This window comes from Apodemus sylvaticus, chromosome 14 (assembly GCF_947179515.1).
Source record: "Apodemus sylvaticus chromosome 14, mApoSyl1.1, whole genome shotgun sequence".
Classification (NCBI taxonomy): Eukaryota; Metazoa; Chordata; class Mammalia; order Rodentia; family Muridae; genus Apodemus; species Apodemus sylvaticus.
Window position 1 is genome coordinate 66,394,215 of NC_067485.1, and position 12,131 is coordinate 66,406,345.

Consider the following 12,131-nt stretch of genomic DNA (forward strand, 5'->3'; position numbering starts at 1 on the left):
TGACTTTGTTAGTTATTTTTAAACCGTTGTCACCTCATTACCATCAGGGAAGTCTCATCAAGGCTCTTATGCTCTAAAGCACGGTAACTAGTGGGGGATTTTAAATTGTACCTTAAGTGTACTCACGGGTATTAATTAGCACATTAAAAATGGGTATTAGGGTAGGAGAGATGGCTCAACAGTTAAGAGCACTTGCTCTTGCATAGTGCCCAGTTTCCATTGTCAGTACCCATATGATAGCTTACAACCAGAACTTAGGTTACCGGGGCATCAAACAGGCAAACACGTGGTACACATGTATGCACGCGGGCAAAACATTCAAATTCTTGGCATAAATACGTCTTTTGAAAAAAAGAAAGGAAAAAGTGTCCGAGGGAAGCCTCCGCCGCTGCTTGCACTGGGGACAAAGAAAAGAAACCGCTCTGACTCAGGTTTGTGGGGTATTCCGCTCAACCCAGCAATCAAGAGGCTTGGAGTCCCAGGGTGTACCAAGCACAGCCCTTCCTAGGAAGAAGCTCCACCCTCAGGGGGAAGGGCTGGAGGTGATTGGCAGATGTAGGTTTGGCACAGAAGGGTGGGCAGCCGGTGCCGGAAGTGACGAACCCAGGAAGCGACTTTCTGTTCCGAAGCTGGGGGCGCGGTTTTGGAAAATTGCGAGTCCGAGTGGGGTTAGTTCGGGTTTCCGCTCTGCGTTTAGGTACACTTATTTGTCACCAAGCCGTGTTCGGCGCAGTGTCGCAGTTCGGAGCTTTCTCACAGCGTCCCAGAGAACGACAAACCTTGGGCCCCGCTCACTCCAGAACTCATCCCTGAAAGGCCTTCTTGTGCTCGTCCATTGGCTGGCAACGCTGTAATTCGGAAAGAAAAACTGCTTTCCCAACATTTGCTTGGACAACTTAAAACAGAAAAAGTAAATAAATAAAAAAGAATGTATGTATTCCCAAAGATATCTTTGAGACCTGAGGTTGAAAACTATCTCAAAGAGAGCTTTTTGAACGAGGAGGTAGGTCACGTACGTAGATGCTTGCCAAAATTCCGATAAAACTTGTGGGGAAGCAGAAAGAAGGGGGATCTGTAGTTAGTTTTTGCCCCTAGTCTATTAGAATCTTTAAAAGCAATCTTCTTTCTTTTTTCTTTTTTTTTCTTTTTTGTCATCATTGGTGCTTACTGAGATGGAGATGAATATATGTGCTCACATTTAGATGCAAGGAAAAAGAAAGTGTTATGTGCCTGTCAGCCCTTAGTATTGAAGGGGTAGCAAAATCAACCGAACTTCCCTGGCCGCACAACTCAAGACTTCCGCAGTAGATGCACCTGTTCTCTTAAAGCGCATGCTCTTGTACTTATCAGGAGAACAGGGCACACTATGAGTGCCTCTTTAAATGCCATCAGTTGTTTGATTGCAAACGGTTGCATTTTAGTCTAATCTTGGTAGAGTGATTTGGTTTCATTTTTAAGAAGTCCTTTTACTCATCCAGACTGACATAACTGTCAAACAACTAAAGCTCAGATGTAATGATAAAAAAGTCAGTTTTAGAAGCTTGCTATCTGTCCATCCATCCATCTATCTTTTATCTATTGAAACAGGATCTCTCCACATAGTAGTGGCTATACTGGAACTCACATGGTAGACCAGATTGGTCTTGAGTTTACTGTGAACCACCTGCCTCTGCCTCCTGAGTGCTGGGATTCCAGGCATGTAATCTACCGAGTCTTGCCGGAAAGCATTTTTTTTTTTTTGCATGATTTACCTGGAATTAATTCTTACTGATAAAGCTTAATTTATTCTGTGAAAATTGAATAGGTTATAAGTACTTTCCAATATTGTCTTGGGGCATCGCCCTCAAGTGAAAATCATTGCATTGGTTTGGCAGGCAGGTCTTAGAGTGTTAGTTACTTGTTACTGGCCACGCTTAGCACAGAGATTCCCAGTGAATATCAATGACCTTCTAGGGAAATGTCCCTGGGTGCTCTAACCACCTTACCCTGCCACCCCTTGGCAGCTTGGATGTTTTTCTAAATTTTTGGTTTCCTAGCAAAGTTCAAGCCACTTAAATACTTTTTATTTTTGAGTGTTATTGGAGCTGGGATTAGAACTTATTTCTACATCTTTGAAGATTCTTGAAGATCTTCAAGATTCCAAATCTTGTTCATAGGATAAACTATATGGGAATAAAAAATATTTTATGCTTATCTCAAGGGGCCTTAGGAAGTATATATTAAGAGAGGAAGAGGGACATTCAGCAGTCAATTTCAACAGTTTTAGAATGATGAACATTATTTTATGAAGGACCGATGCAATTTTTTTAAGGTTACCTCCTTTCCAAACCCACAAGGTATGTATGACAGCTTAAATAAATAAAGGCCATTCTTCCATTTGTAAGACAGTTTGGAAAGGAAAGAAGTAATATCAACCAAACTAAGACTTAAGCTCACCTTAACATTCCTTAAGTATGTTAAGACTGATGGCTACACACTGAAATTAAGACCCGGGTTGTTGTTCTTGCAGGCCGTGTCTGCTTCAAGTAGACAGGAAGCAGAAAGGAAGTTTGAGGCTCTGCTGCTTTGCCTGTCACACCCTCCGTCGTTCACAACTGTCCGAGTGAATACGCATTTAGGCTCAGTTCAGCATGTCAGAGGTCTGCTGCTTGAAGAGCTTCAGAAGGTTGGTGTGAGCATGCTGTCTTGGGCAGTCACACTTTTTTTTTTTTTTTTTAAGATTTATTTATTTATTTCATGTATGTAAGTACACTGTTGCTGTCTTCAGACACTCCAGAACTCCAGAAGAGGGCATCGGATTCCATTACAGATGGTTGTGAGCCATCATGTGACGAGTGGGAATTGAACTCAGGACCTAGGGAAGAGCAGTCAGTCCTCTTAACCTCTGAGCTATCTCTCCATCCCGGCAGTCACACTTATATACTCTGCTGCATCATGTCCTACAAAAATCCCATGGATAATAGGATAGTTTGTTGTTTTAAACTTGCAAATATCCAGAGTTTATTGTTCTTATGTAATTTTAAACACATAGCGTAAGAGTTAAAGGAATGTGTTTTGGAAGTAGATGCTCAATTAAATCATAATCATCTGTATGATATGTTGACAACATTCCAGTAGTACATTGTCAATTAAGTTTGTGATGTTGCTGCAATTCATATTTACACTCAAAACAGCACCATATTGTATAGAGACTTAAACATTTGTGTATATTCCATTGCATAAATAAGAAATTTAAGTTATGAAAGTTGTTTTAAGGTTATATAGTAAGAGATGAGGTTAGATTGAGCCTAGACCTCCTGATTCTAAATCTAATAGACTAATCTAAGTCTAATAGACTATTAGTATTTAGGCTAAGTTTCTAAGCCCTCTAGGTTTCATTATTAAAATATATACAGAGCTTCATTCAATCCTTAAACCTACTTGCGTAATGAGCAGCATATATTGATTAGGACTAATTGTACATTTAAGATGCGTTCAGATATGAGGATGCCTGTCAAGTAATTGTAGAATTACATGTGTTTTTAAGATTTTTTTTTTGAGGGAACCAGTGAGCTTATTGGGTGTACTTATAGAGCATGAGTGACAGGTAAGTGGCTGGCCCTGAACAGCTGGGTCTGCAAAGCCCCACCCCATCCTGGGTGGTGAGCTCATGGAAGCTGCTTCGTGGAGACACACCTGCAGGCCACCACCTCAGGAGTTTACTAGTAATTGTGGTTAATTGAATTAAACATATATGTCTTGTTATAAAACCCAAGAATAGGACAGTATGAAGACTGCGGTTTTCAGGTTTTTAACCAATGTGTTCTGTAAGTGTTGCTCCTGTTCTTGGAGAAGCAGGATTGCAAAGCAGCACGTTACATTGTGTGAGCAGAAAAGTAGCATCTGGTCGTGCTGTTTATATTGGGAACATACTGTTTATATTGTTACCTATTTGTTGTTAACTTATTGGTTGTGTTTAGTGTTTTTGACACTAATACTCTGAAATTTGTCTCCAAAGAAATGTAAGGTGGGAGGAAAATTGACCCCAGAGGATTTTGTTCATGAATCGCACGTTGTAGTTATAAAATATTCGAAGTCACATAAATGCAGGATGTGCGAACATATGGTCCCATCTACGTTTCATATAAATTAAAAATAAGACAAACATCATTACAGATCCAGTTGTGTATCACTGGCTGATATCAATGTAATATGGACTCAGCACTTAGAATGTTAGTATGTTATAGGCTACTGACATTGGCTGAATTATTTCTTCTGTGTGTGTGTGCTTGAGTGTACATGTATGCACAGGTGGGGGCAGGTGCACATGTGTGCATGCCTGTGAAGGTCAGAGGTCAGCCTTGAGCATTGTTCCTCAGATGCCATCCATGTTATTTTTGAGACAAGGCCTCTCTTTGGCTGGGAGCTCACTGCCTTCCCAGTATTGGGGCTTACTACTGCTCTTGGCTTTGTTTTTTCAACCCCAGCATAGGTTCTAGAGGTTAAGCTGAGGTCCTTATGCTTGCGTGGCAAACACTCTAGTCTGCACTACCCCAGGCCTCTTTCTTTCTCTTTAATCTCGCTATCTTCCTGGAGTGTCTGCCATGCCCTGCTCTCTTTGAGGATAGTTCTATAATTAGATTGTGCCAGGTGATATTAGCAGAAGAACCAGGTAAGACTGAGAATTCACCTCAGTTTTGAGGACTTGCATAACACGTATAAGGCTCTGGTTTTGAGTCTCAGCACTATAAACATAGCTTCCCTAAACCCATGTGATGTACGATACTAATATTTGGTATAATAATTAAACAAAACATAAAGATGTTTCCTTATTGATAGTGATTCTGTTGAGAGTAATAAGAAATATGAAATATAGTCAGCTCTTTTAAGCAACCAGAAATTATATATGCATAGCCACACTTGGAAAGCAACTGTTTCTAGAGTATTGAAAGGTATGGGACAATATTTAAGGATGGAAACAATATTTAAGGAGCTAAGGTTTAGAATAGGATAGAGTCACTCTAGACTTTTGGTCCTTTTCCTTACAGTTAAAGTAAAAGGAGGGGCCAGTGAGATGGCTTCGTGCTTCGGGCACTTGTTGCCTAAGCCTGGTAACCCGAGTGGGACCCAGACGCCACATAAAGGTGGCTGCTGGGAAAGCCAACTCAGGAGAATTGTGCTCTGGCCTCCACATACACATGGGGCCACATGCACACTTGCACTTACACACACAGTAACAGGATAAATCAACATAAATAAATCTTGAGCAGCAAGGCCCAAGTGGTTGTCCCTGGATGGGAAACTAATAGACCAGAGCCTATGTCTAGAGGGAGAGGGGATCAATGGTGAGGCAGGAAGCTTCCTTCTCCTTCCACTCAAATTGTGTGTGTCAAGGGTAGCTCAGAGGGGAAATGGTTGGTGGTCTATGCTCCCATTTCTCTGGTCCACTTACTGGGGTTTAAGAATTTAACGTCCCTTAGCTAGTGAGAACATTTTGCATCCGAGTTGGTAAGGTAAGATAGGGAGAGTAAAGAGTTTTGTAGTAATGTGCAGTGTACCCCAGTGATTCCACTCCAAGGAATCTATCTGAGCAGATAAAATTATGTGTCTAAAGACTTCTGGCCATGAGTTTACACAGCGGCATCATGTTTAGTAGTGAGTGGGGGATATGATACAACTAGTGGCAGATAATTAGAGAATATTCATATGGTGAGATACTGGTCAGCAATGTAAGGATGTAGGAACGTGTACAAGGAGAGGGATTAACCTTAAGACTTGAGGTAAAACAAGAGATATCACATCTTATATTATATAAAATGATGAGGAAATATAAATTAATACAGAAAGATGTTGCCTAGGATGGCAGCATGGGATGCTGGCGAATATTCATGGGGAACTTTTCTGGGGAGGGATGTTAGTAACCTGAAACTGGATTAGGGTGATGAGAAATACTTTAAATGTATTTCTCAATACATTTCCTAACTTGTATGTGGAATGCGTGGAGTTTATGGTGTAAATTACACCTTTGCAAGGCGGTTTTAAAGAAGGCAAGGGTGCAGAGCTGGAGGGGCGTGGTAGGTGAGGGAGCTTGCTGCCAAGCCCTAAGTTTACTCCCTAAGTTTACTGGCCCTTCTAGAAAAGAACTGACAAGGACGCCCGGATCTCCATACGTGCACCTGGGCATGTGGTCTCATCACTCCCAGTGGGCAAATAAACGTAGAAGAAAATGTTGTTGTTGCTTAAAAAAGTAAAGGGTAGAGGAAAGACCCTGAGCGATATCAGGCCGTGCACTTGGCCTGACAACACAGTTCATTTGTGTTGCGTGGTTTTCTTTTTGTATCAGGTTCACTTTTTCTGATGGAAAAGGAAGAGTGTTGACGTGATTTCTGCAGTGCAGAGCAGAAATGGACGATAAAATCCTCTCCTCCTTGCAAGCATCTCTTTATCCTCTCCGCTCCTCAAAGTGAGGAAGCAGAGGGAAGGGAAGCGGAAGCGGGAGCATTCGGACCCAGGGAGAAGGGACAGCTTGCTCCTCAGTTACCGCTGGGTGTGCTCACCGCCCAAACCTCCTCTGGGCGGAGTCAGGAGAGGGCTTGGCTTTGTGAACTAAAATACGGATTTTTTTCCCTCACTTTTACACGCTTCTAATTGGTGTGGATTCTGCAGTGTGATACAATTAGTTTTATTATTACTCTTTCAGGTAGTGTTGGAGAATTAATAAATAGGTAAAGCAAAGCCTTCGTACATGAACTTCTCAAATAGTTGGTTATTTTCTCCCAGGGACCACACATGGTTCCTGTTTTCTTATCTACTGTCTGCTCCCCATCAAGATGATTGCAGGGCACCCAGTCTAATTCAGCCTGCATTAGAATACGCTGGTTCTTATTCAGCAACTTCAAACAAAAATAACCCTGGTTTATGTTATGTTGGTAATTTTATGTGATATGAACACTGGCCCCAAAGTTGATCTCAAACTTGTAGTGCATCTGTAGGATTAGAGATGCCCACATGAGGTGTGCCGGTAGCTTTTTGGCCGTGCATGTATTTCTAGTCTGACCAGCTAAGTATAATAGATTTTGAAAATCCTGACTTTTTGGTTTTTTTTAAAGATTTATTTATTTATTTTATGTATGAGTACTCTATATGCATGTATACCTGCGTGTCAGAAGAGGGCATCAGATCCCATTGCAGATGATTGTGAGTCACCATGTGGTCTCTGGGAATTGAACTCAGGACCTTGGGAAGAACAGCCAGTGCTCTTAACCACTGAGCCATCTCTCCAGCCCAAATCTTGACTTTCTAAAAAAAATATTTTTGATATCAGCAAAATTGACGTGGCCTTCTATGTTGGTATGTGTCATATTTAGTAATTTTACAATATAGACCAATATCTGTTTTTTAAAAAGATTTATTTATTTATTATATGTAAGTGCACTGTAGCTGTCTTCTGACACCCCAGAAGAAGCCATTAGATCTCATTATGAATGGTTGTGAGTCACCACGTGGTTGCTGGGATTTGAATTCAGGACCTTCGGAAGAGCAGTCAGTGCTCTTAACTGCTGAGCCATCTCTCCAGCCCCGACCAATATCTTAACGTCCTATTCTGAAAACTTTTAAATGACTATGTGCATATGAGTTAGGATTTGGTCATGTATCACTTACTAGGTAGCTCAGATTTCCCTTGGACGCATGATCGTCTTTCCTTGTCCCGACTGCTAGGATTACAGATATACACCATTGCACCCAGCTTAGAAACTGGTGCCTGCATGTAACTATAAATAGAAGCTATGTTTTCAGAGTAAGTCACATAAGCATGGTTTGTGGTTTTTAAAATTGGACAGTATGCAGAATTGAATCCTGTAATGAAGTCAGATCTGGTGTGGGAGCCCATGCCTGTAACTTCAGCTCCTACAGAATCTGAGGCAGGAGGATTGAAGGCTTGTCAGCAATGTGGGGAGATTCTAACTCAAAATTCAGCACTTGCTAGTCTGTCCGGCCCTAGCATTCTTCCCACTGACAGGATGATATTGACTCAGATTGGAAGTAGTTAGAGATGTGTTTACTGTTACCGTATTCCATGAAATATGTTGGCATAGGCCTAAATCAAGCTGCCCGCAGTGGGAGCTGGGGACTGAAGCCAGTGAGGTTTACCAGCTGCACTGGGTGCTCTCATTGTGCATGGTGACCCAGAGGAGCCTATGAGGTTTACCTTGTGTACTGGGTGCTCTCTCACTGTGCGCATGGTGACCCAGAGGAGCCTGTGAGGTTTACCTTGTGTACTGGGTGCTCTCTCACTGTGCGCATGGTGACCCAGAGGAGCCTGTGAGGTTTACCTTGTGAACTGGTGCTCTATCACTGTGCGCATGGTGACCCAGAGGAGCCTGTGAGGTTTACCTTGTGTACTGGGTGCTCTCTCACTGTGCGCATGGTGACCCAGAGGAGCCTGTGAGGTTTACCTTGTGAACTGGTGCTCTCTCACTGTGCGCATGGTGACCCAGAGGAGCCTGTGAGGTTTACCTTGTGAACTGGTGCTCTATCACTGTGCGCATGGTGACCCAGAGGAGCCTGTGAGGTTTACCTTGTGCACTGGGTGCTCTCTTGTTGTGTGCACAGTGACCCAGAGGAGCCGGTGAGGTTTTCCACATGTACTGGGTTCTCTCTCGTTGTGTGCACAGTGACCCAGAGAAGCCAGTGAGGTTTTCCACATGTACTGGGTTCTCTCTTCGTTGTGTGCACAGTGACCCAGAGAAGCTGGTGAGGTTTTCCACGTGCACGGGATACTCTTTCACTGTGTGTGTTCTCACAGCAGTTTGGCGGGTCCAGCGCTCCTGTTCTCCAGCACCCGGCCCTCCCAGACGTCCTGCTCATCCCCACGACTGGACCAAGGTTTGTGGCCCTTCGCTTTTCCCTTTTTTCTGCTAAATTAAAATTTGTCCCAAGACGTTTGCTCACTGGCTGCACTGGCTGCACTCTTACAGACTCTCTCGAACCGGAGAGTCTCAGGGTTGTAATCGCATACGTCGCGCTCCATCACGCCTGCCTGTGGTGGAGGACCAGCACTGTATCAGACGGCCTTGAAACTAGTGCATCTCCCGCCTGTGCAGTGTAGTGATGGACTTCATTCTCACTCTGTAGAAGTTTCATTTCTTTTATAAAAAGATTGATTTATCTTTATTTTATGTGTAAGGTAATTGTCAGCTTGTATGTATGTACACCGTGCACATGTCTAATGCCTGCAGAGGCCAGAAGAGGCCATCAGATCCCCTGGAGCTGGACGGATAGACGGTTGTGAGCTGCCATGTGGGTGCTGGGGACTGAACCCGGGGCCTCTAAAGAACAGCAGGTGCTCTAAACTGCTGAGCTGTCTTCCCAGCACCTGTTTACCTGTAGTTCTTACGAGACTCCAGAGTTAGAAAGGTTTTTTGAGTTACAATAAATAAGTGTTGTATTTTATAATTGGGTTTGTAAAATTTTATTCTTAACAATGATGTCAACTTACTGTTTGACATAATATACATGAGGTGTGGCTTTCATTTACATATTTGGAAGATGAAAGATGTACTTTTGAAAATTGAAAAAGAGCTACCATATTATAAGAATGCCTTTCCCAAGTAGCACATGAAAGACCCCAATTTATGCTATAAAGTATTTAAACTTTGTTATGGTAAATATAAAAATAGTCATGTTGCTAAAGCTTTGAAATACTTTGATAGCAACAAAACAATAGAAATGCTAACATAAATATTTTCTCTTTCATGACCCCCCCCTTTTTTTTTAAGTGGTTGGCTTGCTTATTTGTTTTTGTTTTTTTTTTTCATGACCCCTTTTAATGTGCCTTTTGCTTATTAAGATTACTCCCGCAGTATCATATAGGCACAGGCTCCATGTTACACAAACTCTTCCTGCATGTCTCTCCATTAACTTGTGTGTGGAGGAGCGGGGAGGAGGGAGGGCTTGAGTGTGGAAGTCACAGGAGGGCTTGAGTGTGGAAGTCACAGGAGGGCTGGAGTGTGGAAGTCACAGGAGGGCTTGAGTGTGGAAGTCACAGGAGGGCTTGAGTGTGGAAGTCACAGGAGGGCTTGAGTGTGGAAGTCACAGGAGGGCTTGAGTGTGGAAGTCACAGGAGGGCTGGAGTGTGGGAGTCACAGGAGGGCTTGAGTGTGGAAGTCACAGGAGGGCTTGAGTGTGGAAGTCACAGGAGGGCTGGAGTGTGGGAGTCACAGGAGGGCTGGAGTGTGGGAGTCACAGGAGGGCTGGAGTGTGGGAGTCACAGGAGGGCTGGAGTGTGGGAGTCACAGGAGGGCTTGAGTGTGGGAGTCACAGGAGGGCTTGAGTGTGGGAGTCACAGGAGGGCTGGAGTGTGGGAGTCACAGGAGGGCTTGAGTGTGGAAGTCACAGGAGGGCTGGAGTGTGGGAGTCACAGGAGGGCTTGAGTGTGGAAGTCACAGGAGGGCTTGAGTGTGGAAGTCACAGGAGGGCTGGAGTGTGGGAGTCACAGGAGGGCTGGAGTGTGGGAGTCACAGGAGGGCTGGAGTGTGGGAGTCACAGGAGGGCTGGAGTGTGGAAGTCACAGGAGGGCTTGAGTGTGGGAGTCACAGGAGGGCTTGAGTGTGGGAGTCACAGGAGGGCTGGAGTGTGGGAGTCACAGGAGGGCTGGAGTGTGGGAGTCACAGGAGGGCTGGAGTGTGGGAGTCACAGGAGGGCTGGAGTGTGGGAGTCACAGGAGGGCTGGAGTGTGGGAGTCACAGGAGGGCTTGAGTGTGGGAGTCACAGGAGGGCTTGAGTGTGGGAGTCACAGGAGGGCTTGAGTGTGGGAGTCACAGGAGGGCTTGAGTGTGGGAGTCACAGGAGGGCTTGAGTGTGGGAGTCACAGGAGGGCTTGAGTGTGGGAGTCACAGGAGGGCTTGAGTGTGGGAGTCACAGGAGGGCTGGAGTGTGGGAGTCACAGGAGGGCTGGAGTGTGGAAGTCACAGGAGGGCTGGAGTGTGGGAGTCTCAGGAGGGCTTGCAGCAATGGCTCTGCCCTTCTGTCCTGAGGGCTCTGTGCATGGAACACTTTGATCCACTGAGCCATCTTGCTGCTCTCTCCTTAACTCTCATGTGAACACTCTAGAAGAATTTCATGTCACCAGAGGTTCTGAGTTTGTGCTGTATGTAGGACGTGTAGGTGTCAGAAAGATGAGGCATGAATTGGTCAGTTTAGGTCAGGCGGCCTTGGCGAGTCAGACTGCTGTGACTGCTCAGAGAAGTAAAGGGACATGTCCCTAGAGGAAGACTAGGAAGCTCCGAGACCTCAGGAGTTTGTAGATACTTTATTTCAGTTTCTTAAAGGTGATTGGTAACTAGGTTGGTAGATGAGCTAGGGAGGGCAGTGGTGTGTTCTGTCTAAGCAGAGAGCAAAAGCAAAGATGCAAAGGCAGGCAAATGTGTGTAAGCCTCTGGTTTTCAGAGGGCAGGTGAAACCCGAGGAAGGTGAGAGAGGCAGGCTCTGAACAGCAGGGGATGGTTTTGTTTCTAAGACTACAGCAGCTGAAGACAGGGTGGGGTAGTGAGCAGAGCTACAGCTTAGAAACAGGAACACTAGCAGAAGGCACTCCTTAAGTGTGTCCTGAGACGAGTTCAGTGGTTGGTTGTACTATAGGCATGGAAAAATAAACGGGAAGTTTTATCACATGGTGATTCTCATAGGAAAAGTGTTTATGAAGCTTATTATAAACATAAATTTATAGCCATATATTTGGCATTCATTTCACTTCTTAGATCAAGTTACAAGTGAAATTGCAAGACATCTTTTTCTGAAGATGATGAATCGCAAAGCTGTAGACCAGCTAGGAAATTATTACAGTCTTTTAGTCCCAAAGGAACAACAAACTTGATAATCTGAAACCATTTTGCTGTACACTTTGGGAACGTGTGTAGAGAGAGAAGAGTGCACTATGGAGTGCAGAGCCAGGAAGACCTGAGAGTGAAGAGTGAAAAAGAACCCGTGGGAGGAGCTAGAGGCTTGGGAGCTAATGGTGGGGAGCTGGGGTTCGGGGAAAGGAAGCTGTTGGCTGGCTTTCCTACCAGGGACTTTGGATTTAGCAATGGGAATAATGCTGACCATAAGGACTGTCCAGCAGTGAGCCTGAGGTAGTAATTAGAATGAGGGCC

At 44.3% G+C, this 12,131-nt stretch overlaps 1 protein-coding gene across 3 annotated transcripts in view; it reads left to right on the plus strand.

The window, feature by feature from the left end:
• Positions 1 to 816: 816 nt before the first annotated feature.
• Positions 817 to 12,131, plus strand: part of Nsun6 (NOP2/Sun RNA methyltransferase 6) — a 43,267-nt gene continuing 31,952 nt past the window's right edge. Inside the window, exons 1-3 of one of the 3 annotated variants that reach the window (XM_052156683.1) lie at positions 817 to 1,003; positions 2,510 to 2,665; positions 8,786 to 8,865. In XM_052156683.1, the coding sequence (XP_052012643.1) occupies positions 929 to 1,003; positions 2,510 to 2,665; positions 8,786 to 8,865 (311 nt within the window). In that variant the 5' untranslated portion in view covers positions 817 to 928. Of the gene's footprint in view, positions 1,004 to 2,509; positions 2,666 to 8,785; positions 8,866 to 12,131 lie in introns of those variants that run through there. The other 2 variants (XM_052156684.1, XM_052156685.1) reach the window with 2 other exon arrangements.